This window comes from Ixodes scapularis, unplaced genomic scaffold, assembly GCF_016920785.2.
Source record: "Ixodes scapularis isolate PalLabHiFi unplaced genomic scaffold, ASM1692078v2 PGA_scaffold5__190_contigs__length_132052651, whole genome shotgun sequence".
Lineage (NCBI taxonomy): Eukaryota > Metazoa > Arthropoda > Arachnida > Ixodida > Ixodidae > Ixodes > Ixodes scapularis.
In genome coordinates, this window is record NW_024609880.1 from 92,033,820 (window position 1) to 92,055,590 (window position 21,771).

General features: G+C 42.6%; 1 protein-coding gene across 1 annotated transcript; it reads right to left on the minus strand.

Moving 5' to 3' along the window:
• Nucleotides 1–1,494: 1,494 nt before the first annotated feature.
• LOC121047661 lies at nucleotides 1,495–12,966 on the minus strand. The gene is made up of 8 exons (XM_042293930.1): nucleotides 12,816–12,966; nucleotides 10,080–10,243; nucleotides 9,211–9,439; nucleotides 6,855–6,921; nucleotides 5,590–5,752; nucleotides 2,075–2,198; nucleotides 1,905–1,966; nucleotides 1,495–1,585 (listed from the first exon to the last, which is right to left on the minus strand). Exons 1-8 carry the CDS (start codon nucleotides 12,861–12,863, stop codon nucleotides 1,543–1,545), a joined length of 900 nt encoding a protein of 299 aa, XP_042149864.1. The 5' UTR covers nucleotides 12,864–12,966; the 3' UTR covers nucleotides 1,495–1,542.
• Nucleotides 12,967–21,771: the final 8,805 nt, after the last annotated feature.

Consider the following 21,771-nt stretch of genomic DNA (forward strand, 5'->3'; position numbering starts at 1 on the left):
CTAATCTCCTAGATACGAAGTTGGGGGGTTGAATAAACTTAGCTTTATTAATTCCGGTTTGATCACGGTAAATTGCGTGAAGAAACTTCAAACGAAGACGTCTTCTTCTGGAGGAAAGTGGCTCCCACTCTAATTGCCTTTTAAGAGCGGTAGCACTTTCTCTGCAATTGTAGATTCTTGTGACAAATCTCGCAGCCCCGCTCTGTACTTGCTCTATTTTTTTCCCCGAGTGACTCTCTTTTGGGTCCCACAGGACACACTGGCGTACTCCAGTATCGGCCTAACGTTAGTCTTAAAAAGAGTTGCTTTAGCAGTTTGGGGACAGTCCCTAAAATTACGTTTCAAAAAGTTTAACATGCGGTTGGCATTGGCCGTGACGAAGTCGATGTGTGCGCTCCATGACAAATTATGAGAAAATTTAACACCTAGATACTTTACTACATCCTCCTTCTTTAGTTGGACGTCGCCGATCGAGTACGCAAAAGTTACTGGCTGTTCCAATATAATTTGATTTATTCCGGCCCGAAATTCGTTTCATTGTCCCTTTAAGGACGAGACTGTTCAGCCTCTGTCTTGCAGAAATCGAGAGCGCTTTCTACGAAGGCCTTCCGCCCTCCCCCGGAGAGCGCCATCGTGCTGAATGCATTGGACCCCTTTTTCGGGATGACGGCAGCGAGCACCTCGAGGCCGTTCTTTTGTTCAAAGGGTGGATAAATCGCCGGAGATTTCCTTATTGGGAGCACGTGGGAAAGCAGTTTCCAGTAAAATGTACCTGCACTCAACGAACAGTTCTAAATACGATCAGTTTGTCCGCCTTCCTTTTTGTTTTCGAGGTTGCTTTGGTTAAGCACTTTTTTTTTAATACAGAAGGGGCAGCCTTCTGCCCCTTCTGTACACTGTTAAAAAAAGTGCCGTTATTTTACAGAACCGTACTGCGCTAACTCATGATGCCAGACATTATCTGTAACCTTCCGTAATACCACCAAAGCCGTAGCTGACAGTTTACATTATCATTTCTGTACAGCAGACATACAGCAATAGAAGCGCAGTACGCAAGTACAGGACTAAAGCCGCAAACTTAGCTCCAGGTATCCAAGCCGTCGAGTGTTCAGACGGTATTGAAGGCGTAAGGGAAGGGTACGGTTTCAGTCCCGTATTTTCATACTGCACTTCCATTGCCGTATTGTAACGGTAACAGTTCAGTTACCGTACCCTTCCCTTACGCCTTCAATACCGTCGGAACGCTTGACGGCTTGCATACCTCAAGTTTAGTTTGCAGCTTTAATCCCGTACTTGCGTACTGCACTTCTATCGCTGTGTGCTCGCTGTACGGTAACAATAATGTGAACTCTCAGCTACGGCCTTGGTAGTATTACGGAGGGTTACAGATAACGTCTGGCATCATGAGTTAGCGCAGTACAGTTCCGTAATATAACGACAAATCCTTATAAACAAGTGTAGTGTGTCTGAAAAAAGGGACAAGACAAAACGGAGGCAGTTTTGAAATTGAAGAACTATATTGTAAACCGTAAAAGAACATAATTATAAAGAAACCTTCATGGCATCCGATCGATCATCAGATGAGCTGAAAATAAAACAAATTCATATTCAGATGATTGAAAAGGCTACGGGAGGACCACAACCACTTGCACAAATTGCAGAGGCGCACGCACATGAAGTCACAAAAACCTGCACAGCAGGGGCTCCCAAGCTCACAGAGCGATGCTCTAAGCCTCTGGTAGCAGCGCGCAAAAACACAAGGACAAAGGGAGGAAATGCACAAGGCGAGCGCTGAACTTCAACTAAATGTTTAATGAAAAGGAAACACCGAAGTCCTGTGCATTCGTCCCTTTGTCCGTGTGTTTTTGCATGCTGCTACCAGTTATAATCATGCACCAACTCGCCTGTGCATTGCCACATTGAGCCACTCAGCACCATGACAGATCAAGGTTGCTGCCCTCGACCCCTGTGAATGCAGTGTTGTGCCACCATTTGCTTTTCTTTTTAATACAAGACAAGACTGGAAACCTTTTGATACCACATCGTACACATGCCAAATCAAATATGTACTCACACTGTTCCATTTTTTCTCAAAAGCAGCAAGATCTGTGGCGGCTTTGATTGCTCTTGCCCGAGCTCCTTTCGACCTCCCGGCCTCCTGTCGTGACCCATCATGTTGTTTGATACCAACCTGGTATCTGAAACAAATAGCAGATTGGCCCATAAGTATTTGGTCAGAAACCAGACAAGTGAAAAAAAATTGCAGTGAAGGATTTGGGATCAGTACTTGCTGATATTTTACATGCACAACTAATGTCGAAAGCCCTAAGCTTTGCCACCAAAGTCACATAGGTGCACAGTTCAAATGTATAAGTGTGTTGAAGGTTCCTGAAATAACAATTAAGCCATAACAAGCTGAGCAAAACCTACATTTAGGCCAGCAGACTGTGCACTGTGCACTTAAAGAAAATATGTCAAGGTACAAATTCATGCCTAGATTGTGAGGAAAATAAAACAATGAGGGAACAACAAAAAAATATTGTAATAATGTGTCATTTTTCTGACAGAGGAGAAAATCTGGCACTCAAGGCTTCCCTCACTCAGATGCGATGGGGATACAGAACTCGGAATATTTCAGAAGTTATAAGCCCCATGTGGCACATCTTAAGGGGTAGGATTCATATATGTAACTTTTAGACCTACAAAACACTAAAAACATGTTGATTTAAAAAGATATTGAACAGACAGCGATGTAATTGATTTGAGTCATTTGGGAGAAGTTTTGGAAGCAAACAAAAGTAAATTTTATAGCAGCGACATAAACAGAAGAACAAGTACATACTTCGCGCCAGGGATGGGCAGTATTTCAAATACAAGTATTTGAACTACGTATTTCAAATACTTTGTGTATTTTGCATTTGTATTTAATTAAAAATTCTGTAATGTATTTGATGTGTGTATTTAAATACTAAAACGTGTGTATTTCAAATACAATTGTAATTAAATACAATTTTGTGGGCGAAAATACATCCCTCAAATTTATTGTCACTGTCCAGAGCAGGAAGAAAACTACGTTCTGCACCGAATGCAGTGTCTCTCAATCAAGCACAAGCGTTTTGTGACTTTGTAATTACGATGCTAGTCCAGGGAAAGAATAGTGACGAAATCGACGTTCACAGGCAGACTGGCTAAATAAGTGACAGTGACAACTTGTGATGCTTTCCAGCCTGATTTCCATCCATACTTTTGCCTCGAACATTCTAAATGCGCGGGTCATCCAGATGTTTGTAACTGGTGCGAGTTGCAACAATAAAAAAATCTGTAGCTAGTGCTGCGCGTCTTGGTCGTCTCGGTCCTTTGATTGTCTATACCAAAATGTAATCAAAAAAAAAAAAAAAAACTGCTTGAAGCTCTGTACTTTTTTCACCTATTACGTCCAAGCTGATTACATTTTTTTTTGTGATTATATTTGTATTACGTTACTAGAGCCTCGAGCACTAACTCCCGAGTGTGCGATGCAAAATTAAAATGAGATGCCCAGAAACCTGTTGCAGGTGCCCTGAAGTCGCTGACGCAAATTTTAAGCAATGTATTTGGAAAAGTATTTGGAAGAGACCAACTACTTTTCTGTCTGTATTTGTATCTTGTACTTAAATACTTTTTTGCTAAAGTAATTAGATTTGTAATTAAATACATTTTTGACGAAGCATTTTGTATTTGTATTTCGATACATATTTGCATGTATTTTGCCCATCCCTGCTTCGTGCTTACTTCTTTTATTACAATACAGCATTAAAATTTGTCTGTTGTCCTACACAGTCACAAAGCAATTCCTTCTCTGCATTTCTACTCGTAATTAAGCAAGCACTCATTTGCATAATTAGTATTGCAGACAGTTGAATGACCTAAAATACTCAACTAGCTGTTAATGATTGCTTAAAAGCACCAGACATGGCAAAAGGAATGTTGTAAGAGAATCATTCTCTTTTTTTAGGAAGCCACATTTTGGCCAGCCACTGTCGAAAGAACATACGATTGATAAACATGTATAAAGACGAGAAAAAGGTATTCAGGTACAAAATCAAACATGAACCACATGCTAATAAAACATGCAGAAATAAAGCTTCAAAAAGTTGTGAAAAGGTTGTATATCAGTCAAATTTAGTTATGAATTAGATGAATTAGAGATCATCTGCACATATCACTTCTAGACACTTTTAGAGTGATACAGAATAGTGTGGTGCAGTAAAGAAACTCTTAAATAAATAATTAGCTGAGTATATTAAACATATTTTGAGGCTCCAATTTGTTTCCAGCCAAAAATAATTTAATGATGTATACTGCTTATGACTCTGCCTTCTAACTGAATGCCAAATAGAATTATAAGTAAATGACACATTCAGTAAAGATAAAACAATAGGAATAGTAGATATATTGACATATTTATTTGTGATTTCTGGGATAGGATCAAACATAGTCACATTGTAACATTAGGTGAAATTTTTAAATCGAATTATTATGCAAGATATAACAACCTTTAAAGTAACTGAAGAGTGCGTTGGTAAAATTCACAGACCACAGAAAGAACAAAACATACCCGGACGAAGGACGACAAACATTTCTTTTAATTAACAACATGAATGAGCTTAAAAACACTTCCTTCAATTCAGACCGCCAAGGAAATTGAGAGAAAGGGAGGCAGAAAGAGAGAAAGGTAAGTGTCAAAAATTGTAAGGAAGGAAATAAGAAAAAGAGTGAAGTAACAGCATGAGTTAAAATTCTAACTTTACACTTTCCTTTTTATCTTCCTGCCTCCCTTTCTCTCCATTTTCTTGGCAGTCTGAATTGCACGGAGTGCTCTTAAGTTCATTCCTGTTGTTCTTAGTTGAAAGAAATGTTTGTCGTCTCCTTCGTCCCGAGCACGTTTTTTTCATTCTGTGGTCCAAGAATACAACACCCTATTGCGGTTTAATAATGGACTCTGAAACTGAGCTTGGAAATGTGGGTAGCCAGTGACAAATTAAAGGGCAACTCTACTCAATTTAGAAAATTTCAAGATAGTGGATGACCTTACTTTGAAAAGCACTCATGAACAACTCTACATTGTTTCACGAAAAGTAGAATATTGTTTGTGCAACTTTGCTATTTATAACTCAAGTCGCAAATTGAAACCGAAACTTCGGCAAAGGGCAAGCAGCGACGTCAGTTGCATGCACACTCATGTCCATGGCAGATGCATGATTACGTGATTTACCCTACTCACTGGGTCAACTCTAGGTAGTGTTGTCTGAACTGACTGGACATGTGATGGCGTTGAAAGAGAAAAAAGCCGGTGTATACAACAGACATCAACATGACGTCACATCTGAAGGAAGTGCCAAAGTTGGCTAGCCTGCACATCGCTCGCTAAAATTAGCAGATTAGCGCTTGTCAAACTTTGAGGGTCCAATTTTATATACAGAAAGATTTCAGTTGTAGCCTTCCTAGATGATTATAAAGAGAACTAATCGTTTTCTCAGCCAAAATTCAGCAGAGTTGCTCTTTATTTCCTCTCATGAGGCTCAAAATTATGAAGGAAATAAACCATACCTCTGAATGAACTCAAGTGTGGTTCCCGCACCTTTGGCATACTGGATGTTTAAACAATAATAAAGTGCGAAAAGGAGCTCCACAGCTTGCAGAAAGCCCACATCTTCCACCATCACCTCATGGTCCACAAACAGCTGGCAGCTGCATTCGAAAAGTGAGCGGCCTAGGAAAGAAACAAGCGATTAATGTAATTAATGCGGAGAAAATGTGTTAGTATCAGATGTATCGACCTATCTAGTCAAGTGACCAGAAAAGTCATGCGACCGACACCACTACGCCGGCTTTTTCTCTAATAGGGCTTTTAACGCTCACGCATTAAATGAAGAAAAAAATACCATTGTCATATTCGCATCTGGAAACTTCTATAGAGGTATTACCAGCAGGGACACTGAATAGGTAGGCACACCGATATAGGATTGTGACGCATATCTGAGATCTGAGACTGAGATGCATCACAATCACAGATAAGGCACACCTTATATGCCAAGCCAAATAAGGGTCGCACTAAATAGTGTTGAGCTACCATACCCAGTAATGACATTAAGTTATGCAAAGTGCTCCTGAAGGTTTGAACAAAACAAAAAATTTGTATATGAGCATGTAGAATCAAACACTTTTTGTTGAGTTTGTGAACAGAATCAGTAGCATGGAAGTCTGATGCCAACGTGCAATGCCAGTCGTCGGTTTCGTTTAAATTGCTTTAGCTAGAAATTAAATGACCGGAGACCGCATGCGACCACACATTCTACGAGCAGAAAATTTGGCTGTTCGGGTTGGACAAGACACAGAATGCAGGCCCAAACAATCAAATGCCTCACAGGCACCTGCTGTTTGGGCTGTATGCCGTTTTGTGGCACCTTCACTCACAAACCAAAATAAAAACTTCTCTTTTTCTTGCTGGATCAATCAAACATTGATTGTCAAAGTATGGTATAATACCAGGACATGTGCTTTACATTGGTGCTTGATAAGGCTGCCGAAACCAAACAATGTGGTCGTCTATCTAGCTCTGGTCAAAATCGGCACACCACCCTTTGGTTACACCACTGCAGTATTCCAGCACTCTGGTTACAACACTACAGTATCCCACTACAATTGAGTCACTAGGAGTCATCTGCACTGACCCCTCTTCTCTCTCTCACTCTTAAAATGGCACTACCCACGATAAAACGGTCTAGGTTGTTGTTCCAAAATTCAACACAAATTAAAAAAGAAAGCACCTTCAAAAATACAAAGCATGCAAGGAAAAGACACATGAAGCTCACCTAGTGCAACAATTGCAGGAGAAGCAGGCAGACTGTTACGAAACTCCTCTGTGATTTCTGTTGTCACCTAAGAAAAGTCAGAAAACATGTGTGGTTAATTGAGAAATGCACGAAATGCTAGTGAAGGTACCATACATCTATGGGTCTATATTTATTCCCACAGAATGTAGAACTGTGGGACACAAGCAAGACGACGTAAGGCGGATCGCAAAGAATGATGCCCGAAGAACTTATCGTGGCCGGCGACTTTACCGCAGATGCACGAATATGGGGATACAAGCGAGACAATGACAGAGAGTGCAATGTCTTCACACCCGCCAAGCAGGCCAATCTATGAATTCTCAAAGAAAAACAGACTGCCATTCGCATTGGCAAACGTCGCACTGAGAACGACACCACAAGACTTGACATGGGCCATACACAACATCCAAGCCCGAGTGCGAACTGCTCCGACGCCTTGGGAAGCAAGCACCTACCCGTCGAAATAGAATTAATGACAGAAAGACACCACAACACTAAATGACAGATCAGCTTCATTAACCTAGCACCTGAAAAAGTGTCTAGGTGAGCGAATAATGAAAGCCACATCCACTCAGAAGTACCAAGCCAAACAAGACGACCCAGACCCCGACCTTCATCTCCTCAACTTGTGTGCTATCAGACTGCAAGCCCAACAATGTTACAGGAGAAATAAGGACTGAAAACTCCAAGCCAATTTCAATGCAAGCACGGTGAAGATAAAAAATACACCCAGAAGCTCCGTAAACAACTGAGGTGCAAGCTCCGAGATAACACACGACGAGTGTGGGGCACATTTAAAGGACTCTGGCAAGAAGGCCGACAACTTTAAATCCACTGCTTCCTGGTACACCAAACCATTCCCAAGTAAATAAAACAGTGTCTGCCGCCGCATGCGAGTTTTTGTCTTCCCTTATCCTTACTATCATTGGTGACAACAGCGCCGCCTTCATTGAAAAAGACACAAAGGATCCCCTATTCTCCCAGGAAGCCAAACAACAGGCCCACTGAAAACACCTCACGGCTCTACTCAAAGAAGACTTAGACCCACCCCCAGATGGTAATTATACCAGGTGGGAAGAGGTTCGCCTGAAAAGACAACGGACCCACACCACTATGGTTTCCAAGGAAACAGCAAAATGTAACACCCACAAGAACATGGTGCATAAGCCGCCATACACAGGAAAAAGACAACAGCCTATGCGCCCACTGCGAGGTCACAGTCACAGAAGCGCACTCCTGGTACTGCCCACACATGCAAGAACCCCAAACCTTGAAAGAGTCTGTTAATCCCACGTGTATTCGGGAATACCAAAAGGCTATTCTCCATTCACCCCTCACTTATGTGAAAGAGGTTCGTCTCACCCACTTTATTTTCATCTCACCCTTATTTCCTTTAACCCTTCATCCCACCTACAGGAGATAGCGTTTGCCGAGATCAAAGGATGCGGTTCCTGTTATTTTCTCACTAATAAGGACATTTTTAACTACAAACATTTGTTGTCCTAACGCTCAATAACAACTAAAAAACAACGTTAAATAAGCAGCAATGTATCTGCTGATATCTGTCACAAAGCCTCATTGTTACACCTGCGGGACAAGGAAGCTGCTAATATTAAAAACAAATGATCCTAACTTAGGAGTCGAAGTGGAAGTACAAACGTTTGTCACTAGTTAATTCTCTAGCACAATTTTTGTGTTAACTCTAACACTCGATCCCAAAAATGCAAAACATCATGTGAACCCATTAGAAGCAAGTGGTACAAGAGTGGGTGCCCACCGCCGCTCCCCCTTTGGTTTAGTGAAATATTTATGTAGAACATACTATAAGATGACCCAGCCTAGAGTTGCATATCTTCCCATTGCACTCTAATGTGAAGTATAATAAGTTGAGCCACCTCAGCCAGGAAAAGATTAAGGAAGGTTTGGCTCCTCGTAGAGCAATAGTAATTTCACTCTTTACGTGCTCATTATCAGCATTGTCGTCAGATACCAAGAAAGCGTTCACAAAGATTTTGCAGACAATTCTGAAAAAGTGGGGGGATGGTCGCTCAGAAAGCGAAACTGCAGAAAGAGTACAAGGCATTGCTCCAATGGTTAAAAATCACTAGGTAGGCGCCTATTCGGACATAGGTGCATGACCGGTATGTTACGGTATACAGGAAGACTGATATAGCTGAAAATTTCAAAAAATGAAGAAAAGTTTAGTATTTCCAGATGCATAGTTTCTCAGTGGAATGCTGACTGCCTGTGTGAGACTTCCAGGAAGTTATTTTCAACAAGGTCATGAGGATGTGTCTTTGGAAACAAATAACCTGGTTATTATGAATGCTCCTACCTGATGTAACTGGAAGAGCTCTCCGAGGTTTTCTTGAAAGTAGGATGCAAGCAATGGGAGGAGGCAGACAGCTGCTGCGTTTTGATCTTTGAACTCTGCCTCGGCCTTGTTGATTTTGAGGCTCCACTCGAGCACAGCATCATTTTTGGGGCTTGAACATAGGAATGTCACGAGGAGGAGGACATCTTTGGGCAGGCTCAATGTTCCGTCCAGACAGACACCTGTAAGCCTTAAAAAATTCATGTTATCACTGACTCCTCATATCCAAAATCTTTGTAATCAAAATACCTTTTTGGGAAAAGCAAAATATTGAAGGAAAGAAATCTGCAAGGACCACTGTATGGTGAAAGTAGCAATCGTATTCGTCGTTCAAAGCACCTTTTTATGAGCATAATAGTGTATGTTTGTTTTCGAAGTGAGTGACTCTTGCAAAGAACTGAACATATTCTGCCTTTTTAAAAAGGAAAGAGTCTCGATCTAAGTGAGTGGGATCCACATCATCTATGACTGAACGCACTTCACTCTCAACGTCTGGTTTTTCCCTAATGTTCTCCAGACCATTGTCATCCTTGCTACAGCATGACGTCACTATTTCATCCTGCTCTACTGGCTCTGTCACCACTGATTTTTTTTTTCCATTCCCATGGCATATGGAAAGATGGGTCATGAGTGAACCCCATGTCCTAAGCTGGCTATCACACGCATCAATTGGACAAGTTACAACAGTTGGCGGGTTGCCGGTGAGATGTTTTTTGAGGTGCTCGATAAAAGCCTTTCCAGGGCTCACCTCTTCACTGCAGGAACTAACACTGCATGTCCGGCAGGATTGGAAGTTAGTTGCATTACGAGGTGCAAGCGGAGAATGACACCTTGTGATGTGGCTTCGCAATGAGTTGTAATTTTTGAATGCAGCCTCACAGCCGACAACGCTGCATGGAACACCTCTTGATGATGTTTCATGATATAATGTGTGCTTGAAGAACGTGTCCAATGATGTAAACTTTTTCTGGCATCTTTTGCAGTGATGTCTCATCTATAACCAAAAAGGAGTGCTTGGTTTATTTCAAGTTGATTTAATATTGAACATGTTTGTTGGGACCCTGAGAAATACAATATCCTAAGACGACATGAGAGCTGAACAATTTGGCTTTCTTTTTTCGGATAGAAGGTCTACTTTAAGTCCCAAGATCTGCAAAAAAACATTTTTCTCTCCCAATTTTGTACTTAAACACATGATCTTTGCATTTTTATAAAGATACCTGAAACATTACCAATATTCGAAGCAATCATGGCGAAGTCCTAATCCAAAGATATTAATCCTTGACCCCAAATTTTTTTATTCCTGCCACAACTGAAGTCAGTGAACATTAAATCAACTGTGCTTGTGAAGATAATGACACACAGCATAAACATACACCTATCTAGAAATTAACACAGTAAGGATTATAAAGCACTTAACGTGAGCTTTCATCAAGTTTCAAAACTAACATTGTGTTTAAACTGAAGTACAAAACAGCCATCCTCAATGTTCTGTGTTAATCTGAAGGCAATGTTTCTATTTACACCAGAAAGATAGAACACCTGCACCAGCCTGTCTACACCTGCAGCGTGCGTGTCGTCTTGTCGTCCAGTCTTAACATACAAAACTATGTTTCCGTGTTCTTTTAGGTTGCCCGAGCCATGAGGAGCTACAGTCTAGCATGCTAACATTGGGCAGTGATATGAATGGCCGCAGTAATTGTCATGTGAAACGTTCGGCTAGGTTGGCTAGGTTTTCGCTTCTGTGCATCTAGCTTGAGAGGTCAGGTGAACAGAGCTCGGCTGGAATGGTATAGCGCCTTGTCATTCATAGCTTGAGCAGTGCAATGAAAGCCAGGACGATGCAGCGCTATTTGATTTAAACTGCTGCCAAGGGCAAGGGAAAGGAACATGGAAAGGAGTAAGTAAACAACGCTGGCAAGGAAATTCCTCCTCTCCTTGCCAGCTATCCATCTGCTTCCTCCACTCCCACCTTCCTTTCCCTAGCATTTCGCGCTGGACTTACTGTTTTTTTGTTTTTTTTTCTTGCTCTTTTCCATTTTTTGTTTGCGTTGCAGTCTACCGCGAAAATGTTTCACGCTAACGCCCCGCAATTGCACAGTAATGTGACACATTTTTTTTACCACCTTTTGGGGCAGAAAATTGGTTTTCTAGATATGTGGGCCGGCTTGCATGAAGCAGAGTCTCGGTTGAGACTGCTCAAAGAAAGCGCTGTCAAGGCTAGTGCTAGAGCTTAAACCGAGTCCTAGACGCTCGCGCGCCCGAGCCTTGGCAGCGCTTTCTTTGAGCAGTCTCAACCGAGACGCTGTCTCTTGCAAGCCGGCCCAGGCATCTAGTTTGTTCTCCTTTCTACCTCAAATACTACAATAAGGCAGATGACTTAACTCCAACTATAAGGCAACATATCTCTCTTTTTTTTTTTTTTTCCACTGCTGGCAGCCACTTATTACGGTGCAGTTACCAAATCATTTCTTGCCCAATTTCATTTCCTTTTTCTCTAAACACACGACGCGCTTCGTGCACCCTGCTGTGCTGAGACCGTTTCTTCTCTGAACAGAGCTGCGCCGCGGCAAAATGTTAAGGCTGAAACACATTTACAAGAAAAGAAACCGAATATAGAACGGAAATCGGAGGGTGCAAAAATTGTTGCACGCAAATTTGGGAGACAAGTTACACGAGAAGACTGATCCCGCGCAAAAGGCAACGTCCTCCGCAGTAAAATTAATGCAAACAACACCAAACGTGCACTCATATATATATATATATATATATGACGCCGTGATTAGGACTTGACAGAATCATCGGATAAAAAGAGACTGGCGGTATCAGCTTTGGTTTTCGAAGCAACCAAGGCCTTCACGCACCGGTACAAAGACTGCTATTACAACAGATAAAGTAAACAGAAGCAACGTGCGGAAACCAGTGCACGTATGCCACCGGTCACGACATCCTTCTACAGCCACACGCTTGCCTCGTTCTTATTCACGAAGTTCCTGGTAGATTAATTCGTTCTTACATGCATGGAGTCAGCCACAATCGGCGCTCGATGTTTAGTTGAGATTGAGATGTGCACCGACACAAGCATCGGCCGACGTACAGTCGGGAGCAAACGTTTGCGGGGCACGGGAGCGACTGCCGAAAAGACTGGCTGCGCCTTCTCACGCACGTTGCTGCTCCAAGACTCACGCTATGCGCACGCGCTTCCTTTCTTAATCGCGGTCATGCTTTTTTCGCTCGCTTCCGTTCGACACGCACGATATATAACTGGGACTGGCGCAAGGTGCCGCGAAATGTTATCTGTAGCATGCGCGAGTTTCGTCACCTACCACGGTGGCTGAGGCAGACGCGCGGCGTGAGGGCTGTCATAGCGGCACCTTGCGCCGGTTATCTCGTGCACGTCGGGCGGAAGCGAGCGAAAAAGTCATGGCTTCGAGCACGAAAGGAAGCATTCTCGAAGCGCGAATCTTGAGAGCGGCCGCGCGCCGCAGAAGGCGCAACCAGTCATTTCGGCTGACGCTCCCGCGCCCCGCAAACTTTTACCGCCGACTGTACACGAGCAAACTCACCGCGATCTTGCTTTGCCCGAATGCCACAACACAGCGAACAGCCCACATAATTCTCAGTCTCCGCAATGCTCCGTTCACCACATACACGTAACACGACAAAGATTGGCGAAAATCAGTCTTCGTACAAAGCTGATCAAAAACCGCGGAAACACTCAACCAACCTCGGCGGCTGCCGCGGCTGCGCCATAGCGTAGAAAACCCGGAGAGGGACGGAACGGACGGAACTCCCGAAGTAACGTTGCGACATCGCTCCGTCCCCCTCCAAGTTTCCCCGCCGGAAAAAAAAAAAAAAAAAAAAAAAGGCAATAGGAGTTGCTGTCTGATTTTCGTTTGCGATTTCTTCATACAATTTGGCCGCTTTTCGCAAATGTGTTTCAGTCATGACTCATTACGTAGAGTCCGGCGCCGTCGCTACACAGTAGCGAACCAAGGAATGGAGAAAACTAAACTCAACGAACTCGAAAAAAAAAAAAAAGACCGCGGACTTAAAGACGTACTGCAAAGCATTTGAGTACTGGCAGTGTTAGACACGAAGGTCGAATCGATCAATTTAAAGTTTCCTAAATCCACACAAGTCTACCGTAACAATATGAGAGTGCACGGAAGCTAAATGTCGGCTCGGCACAAACGAACAAAAAAAAAAAAGGAATTTTGGCACTAGTTTTTTACACTTCGGTCAAACGTATATAGTATATTATTGTGGGCACTTGAAACCTCATTGCACTGTGTCGCTTTGCATGTTTCGAAACAAATTGCACCTGAACAGCACGTTATGTCGAACAAGCAGCTACCGAAAAAATCGGCGTGCATGGTCCTCGAACCGGACCAGGGACCTCTGCCTTTCCAGCGGAGCGCTAATCCAAGAGCGTTTCACGTAGCCGAATAATATTTCACTAAGAAGGGAGCAAGAAAAACGTAGAACACCGACACACTACGTCTCGTGATAATGCTAGAGTAACACTCGAAACCAACAAGGCAAAGACCCCGTTACCCCAAAACGCTACGCACCTCCAGCGCGAGGCACACATCGTCTGCACACGCTTGTGGCGAGCAATGCATAATAGTGAATCCAGACAACTGCTCGACTCATGTAAGAAAACAGTGGTGCGACAGGTATTCATCAAACAGTTCAAGGAAGGGGATGTAATGCACTTACCGTGAAATCTCCAGGTTTGAGTGCGGCGAACCAAAAACACGTCCACAAAGTCGCCGAATTGCGCGGGATCTGCCTCGACACGCTCACTGCGCATGCGCCAGGGGTGCCTTCACGCGGACAGCGTCCCACGGGAGCGCGGGAAAGAAGTTCACGTGACCTTCCGCCTCTCCGAATAAAAGGGCTGCATTGACTGCGCCTGCGCAGCGCGCCGGCTATGTCTGTTCGTTCGGGTGCGGTGGAGGGGTTTACGGCGAAACGGCAACGACGGCTCGCGAGCGGCTCTGGTCCCGTTGGCGCTCCCTGTAATTTTACGGTTTTTTTTAACAGTGTAGATACAGAAGGTTGCACTGGTGAGGGCAGTGGATCCTTCTTGCTCTGGGGTTTTGGACATCGCCAGCTTAAAAATAGAAATAAGCCGGCATCCACAAAGATGTGGTCCTTAACTCAAGTCAGTGGTTACACCTTTCATCTTGGCTGATATTAAACTCTTTGAATCTCCAAGAAACTGGCAAAAAATGGGTCCTCTCCGCCAGTAGACGTATGTGACTGAATTGTCTAGTAGAGGCTACCCGGAAAAACATAGGTTGATGACAGTTTTGTACGTAACGGGCGTTCCTGGAACGCGTTTCTTTTAGGAATACAGAAGGAACGCCGCCATTTTATTTTGCATCGGTGGAACTGGAACAGGAGCTCGTTAGCTTTTTTACAGGAACGGAAAAAGGAACGGCGTTTCATGTTTTCCTCCAGTTGGGTAATTTAATTTTATTTCTAAAAGGTATATTCTAAAAGTACCAAAACAGTACGTCTACGATGAGCAGGATCTCGTTAAATTTTTGGTTACTTAGCTTGGGTTTATTCTGTTTGTTCTTCGCTTGGTAACAGTCGGGTCCAGGAGAGCTAATGGACATCGATTCTTTTTTCAGGTCCCGAGACTGCGGTACAATAGGCAAAACTTTTAGCCGAAGAAAAAGGCACAAAAAGAGGGACGTTTCAAACTCAGCTATTTTCTTTGCACCCACGAATCCTCATACACTCAGATATCTAAGGCCGACTGCAGCCCTCACTGAATTTCCGCAAAGAGACATAGAGTCAGTCTTGGGTAGTAACGCGTTACTAGTAACGCGTTACTGTAACTTTGTTACTTTTTTGGTAACTTGTAACTGTAACGAGTTACTTTTTAAAAATGTAACTTGTAACTGTAGTTCTATTACTTTTTTCTGAGGTAACGATGAAAGTAACGACGTTACTTTTGCCGTTACTTTGCAGTGTTTTATGCATAATATATCACTGAACGAGTGCAACTTAGCCATTCCTTGTTGCACTTTCCAAATCGTCTATTCCGACATTTCGAGTGTCAAGTTGGCCTTGCACAAAGTTTTGAATACGTTCTTTCTCGCGAGTCACGATCTGAATATAGTCACGTGTAGATGTTATGAAAAAATATCTAGTTATCTTTACGCACGCGCTTGTACTTTGTGCCTGAACACTTACATTTTAGTGTCTTGAAGCACTACCTATGTTGTGTATTTTCTTCTTTTTTTGTGCAAACGCTTTTTAATCGGGTGAATCAACCGTAAAACAACAATACACGTGAAGGGCACTGCGCGTGTCTCGTATTTTGATTAGCGCCACTACTCCGCACTGCGCATGTTTCGTATTTTGATTTGCGCCACTACCCTGGCGTGGAAACTTTCAAACAGTAACTTCGAGAAGCAACTGGTGCTAAGTTAGAATATGAAGTAAAAAGCGTACTTTTTTTTTAATTTTATGCAATAAAACGTTGTGAGGGGCGTTTTCTAGTTTTTCCTAAATTTTTTTTGTGTTATAGAAAAGTAACTGAAAAGTAACGTCGTTACTTTTTAAAAGTAACTGTAACTGTAACGAGTTACTATTTTGTTGCAGTAACTGTAACGGTAACTTCGCTACTTTTTTCTGAAAGTAACTGTAACTGTAACGAATTACTTTTTAAAAGTAACTTACCCATGACTGCATAGAGTTATAACAAACGAACAGGTTACCTGACATCAAACAAACCGTTGTATCCCGATCATTGGTCACTTAAAAGATACACAAAAATTAACCTTTATTGCTTCTCTCATTGTTCCCCACCCTAAAACTGAACAACGAATCCGACCTTCACAAAGACTTAAGACTTGTAGTTTTCAAGACTGCTCTTCCAAAATCCCTACCCTCTTCTTAACTTGCTCGTCTTGTGGACAGCAACATCACGAAGCAACTGTTGTTAAGTTCACACAAGGGACTTAGAACCAGTCATGGGTAAGTTACTTTTAAAAAGTAATTCGTTACAGTTACAGTTACTTTCACAAAAAAGTAACGAAGTTACCGTTACAGTTACCGCAACAAAATGTAACTCGTTACAGTTACAGTTACTTTCAAAAAGTAACGACGTTACTTTTCAGTTACTTTTCTATAACACAAAAATTAAGGAAAAACTAATGTTTGAAAGAAAAAATATAGACACGAATCAGTCGGGCTTTCACCATAGCGGTAAATTCAAACTTAATAATTTAGCTGGAAAATTAGTCAATATTATGAAAAGAATAAAGACAAAAATTGAACTGGATGTGTTTTCTCAGATTTGAACATGAAGACTTATTGTCGGAGTACTCCTTGTTGCAAAGTTTGCATACTGCGGTCAAATAGTTAGCAACCAACTTCACCACAGAAAAATACTCTGTACGCCGGCCATGCTTGTTCTTTGTTCTGTTCTCATCAACATCCCTATCCTTGTAGCACTAGCACATTGCTGGCTCGTTGACGGCTGCGCTGTGTTCGTGGACTCCTTTGATATATTTCAGTTCGTACCCGGCAAACCCGAAACAAGCCCTGCGCAAACAACAGTAAATTTTGCCTCCACCGTTGAAACCACGCCGGAGTAGTGGCGCAAATCAATATACAAAACATGCGCAGTGCGGAGTAGTGGCACTAATCAAAATACGAAACATACGAAGTTCCCTCCGCGTGTATTGTTGTTTCACGGTTGATTCACCCGATTAAAATGCGTGCGCAGAAAAGAAAAAACCGCAACATAGGTAGTGCTTCAATATACTAAGATGTAAGTGTTCAGTCACAAAGTACAAGCAAGTGCGTAAAGATAACTACATTCTTCTTTTTTTTTTCTTCATCAAATCTACACGTGGCTATATTCGGATAGTGACTCGCGAGAAAGAACGTATTCTCAAGTTTGTGCAAGGCCAACTGACACTCAAAATGACGGAACAGACACTTTGGAAAGTGCAAGGAATAGCTAGATTATACTCGTTTAATGATATATTATTCACAAAGAACTGAAAAGTCACGGCAAAAGTAACTTCGTTACTTTCATCGTTACCTCAGAAAAAAGTAATAGAGCTACAGTTACAAGTTACATTTTCAAAAAGTAACTCGTTACAGTTACAAGTTACCGAAAAAGTAACGAAGTTACAGTAACGCGTTACTAGTAACGCGTTACTACCTAAGACTGCTTAGAACGTATGATGTTGTAAAACGGCTGTGCAATGTGGAGTAACAGTCCATTTGGCTCGTATAAATTGGCCGCCAAAAACATGTTATGGTTAAAGTCGTCAGGAAACAATTTTCCAACTTTCCTCCTGTTTAGCTTTCCTCCTCAACTCACAAATCGCGCATTGTACCAAATAGTTCAAGAAGACGGAAAAGAAGGAGTCTCATCTTGCTCGGACCCTCGTTCGTGTACCCGGACACAGCCATTCTATTCTTAGAAGATTAGTCCGTCACTCAAAACTCGAACAAAAATTGCTTTTCCCACACCGTTCACCCATAAGCTGATAGTGCTGTAGAAGCTACGTGCTCTTTTGGCCAGCCACACTTTTGCCACGTGATCGCGCTCCCTCGCGCATACCCACGCGAAGAGAATGAAGTCAGGTGATGAAAAGGAGGCGGCTGATTGGTCCGGGAAGCGCATTGTTTCCACCGCACTGCCAGCTCAGGCTGAAGAGAATAAGCGAGGTCCGGTGTCGTAGGACGTGCTTTTTGGCCTGGTGACGCTCTTTAGGCGCCGCAGATGCACCACAGTGGAAAGGCAGAGCTTTTGAAGAGGAGGAGGTACGAAATAGCCCGGTGTGCTTTCAAATTTTTGTAGTTAAGTTTAGGCTTTTCAATTTTTACCTTCTTATTTTTGGCCCTCTAAACCATATGCTATTAGTAAAATCCCAATCGAAATTCATTCATCCCAGCCAAAAATTCGTTTCATGGGCCCTTTCAAACCTTTGATATTTAAAGGCGAGTATATAAAAAAATCAAACCCTGCTTTTGGCTTGTTTTCTTCTCCTGAAGCTCTTCCATCACGGCATTCAAATGTGTATGTCCCCATTTAATAGGATAGATAAAAGAAACACTTTCCTTGATCTATTTAAATATGGTAATCACCAAAATACAAATGTAACGTATATGTAACGATACTTTCATTTGTTACTGTAACAGGAACGAGTTCCTTTTTAACAAATGGAACTTGTAACGGGAACGCGTTCCAAAAATCAGAAGGAACGAGGAACAATCTTTCGTTGCTTTTTTGAGAAACGCATAAAACACTGGTTGATTCATCATATCTTGATCAAGACCCAATATTTTCCCAGTTCCATTCATTTCTTCTTTGTTACATAAAAGACAAGATCACCCACGAAATATTCTATATCTACTAGGGCTGGACGTCGATTCAAAGTTTCCAACCCGATTAATCTCCACCTTTTGATCGCTTAATAATTCGATTAATAGATTTTGTTCTTTTCCATGTGAAATATTTGTGGAAAGTCAAAATTACTTTTCCCCGTCAATATGTGATAAACGGCGCAATATAAAATTTTGATTTTGAGTCAACCTCGAGCGATGTGTATAGATGAGAACAACTGGAAGACACTCAAATTAGCTAATGTTTACTTAAGCTCCATAAGGCAGAAAGGTTCGTTGATATCCTCCGGCAAGAGCTACCTTTTTCGATTGTTCACAGGTCTTCGCTGAACTAAACTAACATTTGCAAGGCATTGAAGTGGCCGGAATACGTGTAAGTTTCAGCACATTTTCTAAAGTTTATTTTAGGTTAAAATGGGTCCTAGACGTTTCCGTTCATGCAGGTGTACTCGTCTACGTCTGCAGGGTAAAAGCCACCCTCCTTACGTGTCGTCACTGGTAAAAACCTCGAGATTTTAGCACTTGACTCAAATTACCGATACCTTTAACCGATCAAGACCCATAGATTCATACATCTTGGCAACCCTCTTTTTGCCCTTAACAAGCGATACCCGACAAACTTTCTTAAATTTCTTTTGCACCGCCTGCTTAGCTTTCACAAAGAAAATGAAGGTGAAGCATTAGCAAGCCTTGCAAAAGCGTGCCACGACGTCCCTAGCAGAAACGCACATGGGGATACGCATCGGACAGTTTTTATCAGCTGAGTTTTCATCATGTTGCTAAAGGCGCGCTCGTTAAAATCACGTTACTTCGGAAGATTCCTAAAACTGATGAGGTCGTTTTCATTTTTAATGAAGCAATGGTGAGGGTGCAGGCTAGCTGGTGTAAATTGAGCATAGTTGTAACCCGAGACTGGGGATACGGACAAGGGACAAAACACAGAACGACAGGGACGAAGTCTCAAACGCAGCTACAAACTTTATTTCACAGGACAAACATATATGTCACTCGCCACCCTCGTCCCCCTCTTTTTCCCTTCCTTTTCCCAAAACTCCACCTCTTCCCTCTTCCTTCTCCCAAGCCCCCGTACATTCCAGTCAAAAACAATTTTGATGGCGCCAACTCCAAGTTGCCGACAGATCCCGTGTCAACAGCCCACACCGCGACATCCCGAGGTCACTCCGGCTCTCCCAAACACAGTCGCAAAGACGCCGACAGAACCCTTATCCCCCCACACACACCGTGAAACCCCGAGGTCATCCCGGTTCTCTCAAACCAGTCAGCCGCAAAAATTTTTCGGCTTCCGAACTTAAGTGGACGGACGTGTGACTGATGCATTCGGGAGACGTCTTTATTCTAATGGTCTCTCTCACTAATCTTTTCATGTCGTTGTTTTCTTTTTCTACAATCTTTACGTCTCCCCAGGCTGGAGTGCAGTCGGCACATTCATTCAAATGTTTAGCTATTTCCGAATTCGTATCATTGTTTTTTACATTTCTTTTATGTTCCGATAATCTGTCATTCACACATCTTTTGGTTTGACCTACATAAATGACACCACATTTCATTGGTATCTCGTACACTACACCGATCGCGCATACTGTAGACTTCTCTCTGTGCGCCCTTTTACACTGGTTGGGTGTTCTCAAAAATGGGGTCAACCGGTCCAATCTGAAATCCCTCTCAAAAACTACGTCGGCGCCGAACTTCTTTGCGCACGCCTTTAAGTAGTGTGAGATGTCATGGTATTACGGGATAACCGCCCAACGACCCCGCCGGGGCTCTAGACTTCCTTTATTTCCCGAAACTATCTTTTTTATCTGTCCAATTATGCTATCACCCGAAAACCCAGCATTCCTCAGTCGACACATCTGCTTCTCCACTGCCTTACTAACGTAGTGTGTGCAAGATCGGTTTAAGGCATTGCCTAATAATGATCTAATAATGCCGCAGTTAACTGTCCTGGAGTGGCAACTCGAGCGCGGCAGGATAGGATTCGGCATGAGTTTTCCGTACTCCCAGCATATACCATTTTTCACGTGAATCTGCAAATCCAGAAACTGCAAGCTCCCAGCTTTCTCTCTTTCTAGCGTAAATTCCAATTCTGGTGCGGACTTCCTGACTATTCTTTCCAAATCTCTTCCCAGCTTTTCTTCTGCCGTACACACTAAAATATCATCGACGTAACGTCGGACAAAACCTACGTTCTCTGGCGTTCCTCCTAGAAAACTCAACACACTGGAATCTAGACTGTTTAAATAAATCTCCGACAGAATCGGCGCCACCGCTGACCCGATACATACCCCCTCTTTTTGAATATATTTTCGTCCACTGTACTCAACCACTGTTGATTGCAAGTAATACTCTAAAATACGTAAAAAACTGTCAACCGAAATTCCTGCTCCAGACTGAAATCTTACAAGATTTAGCTCCAGGTGGTCTTTGACCCGTTCCATCAGGAGATTTTTCTCCAAGGAATAGTATAAGTTTTTTATGTCCATTGAAAAAACAAACCGACGCTCATGGTGATGTTCCCCCAAAATTTCGATTAGTTCCGCAGTGTTCCTGAGCGATAACGCGTTCGCCAACGGCACAAAAGAAAACCCCTTCTGGATGAACCCCGATACAACTTTCTGCCACGTTCCATTTTCATTGATTACAGCACGTAATGGCATTTCCGGCTTGTGATCCTTCAGAAAAAATTTGATGCCCAATTCTGAACGCTGTGCGCCTCTGATTCTAGTGACTAATTGGTCGAATTCATACTCCTTAAGTTCTTTGCAAATACCTCCCCTCAGTCGTGTCAAGTTTTTGTCAGATTCATTAAATAGGCCTCTCATGGTGCACTCCGCCTTCTCTCTAAACATTTGAAACGGAAGCACAGCAAAACTTCCCGACTTATCCGTTTGCAACAACTGTAAAGATTTTTCTTAATTGGCAACATCCGAGTTGTGTGTGACCAGTTGTGGGGCAACGTCCTGGGACAGGACTTCAGAAAGGCGAAGGACTACAAAGATTGGACTGGACTCAGGCGGATTGACTTCGAGAGACTCTGGTACGTGAAAAGAAGGCTTGTACTTGAAGGCATAGGTGCACGCAAATCGAACACGGGATTCGCCCCCAAGAAGAGCAACA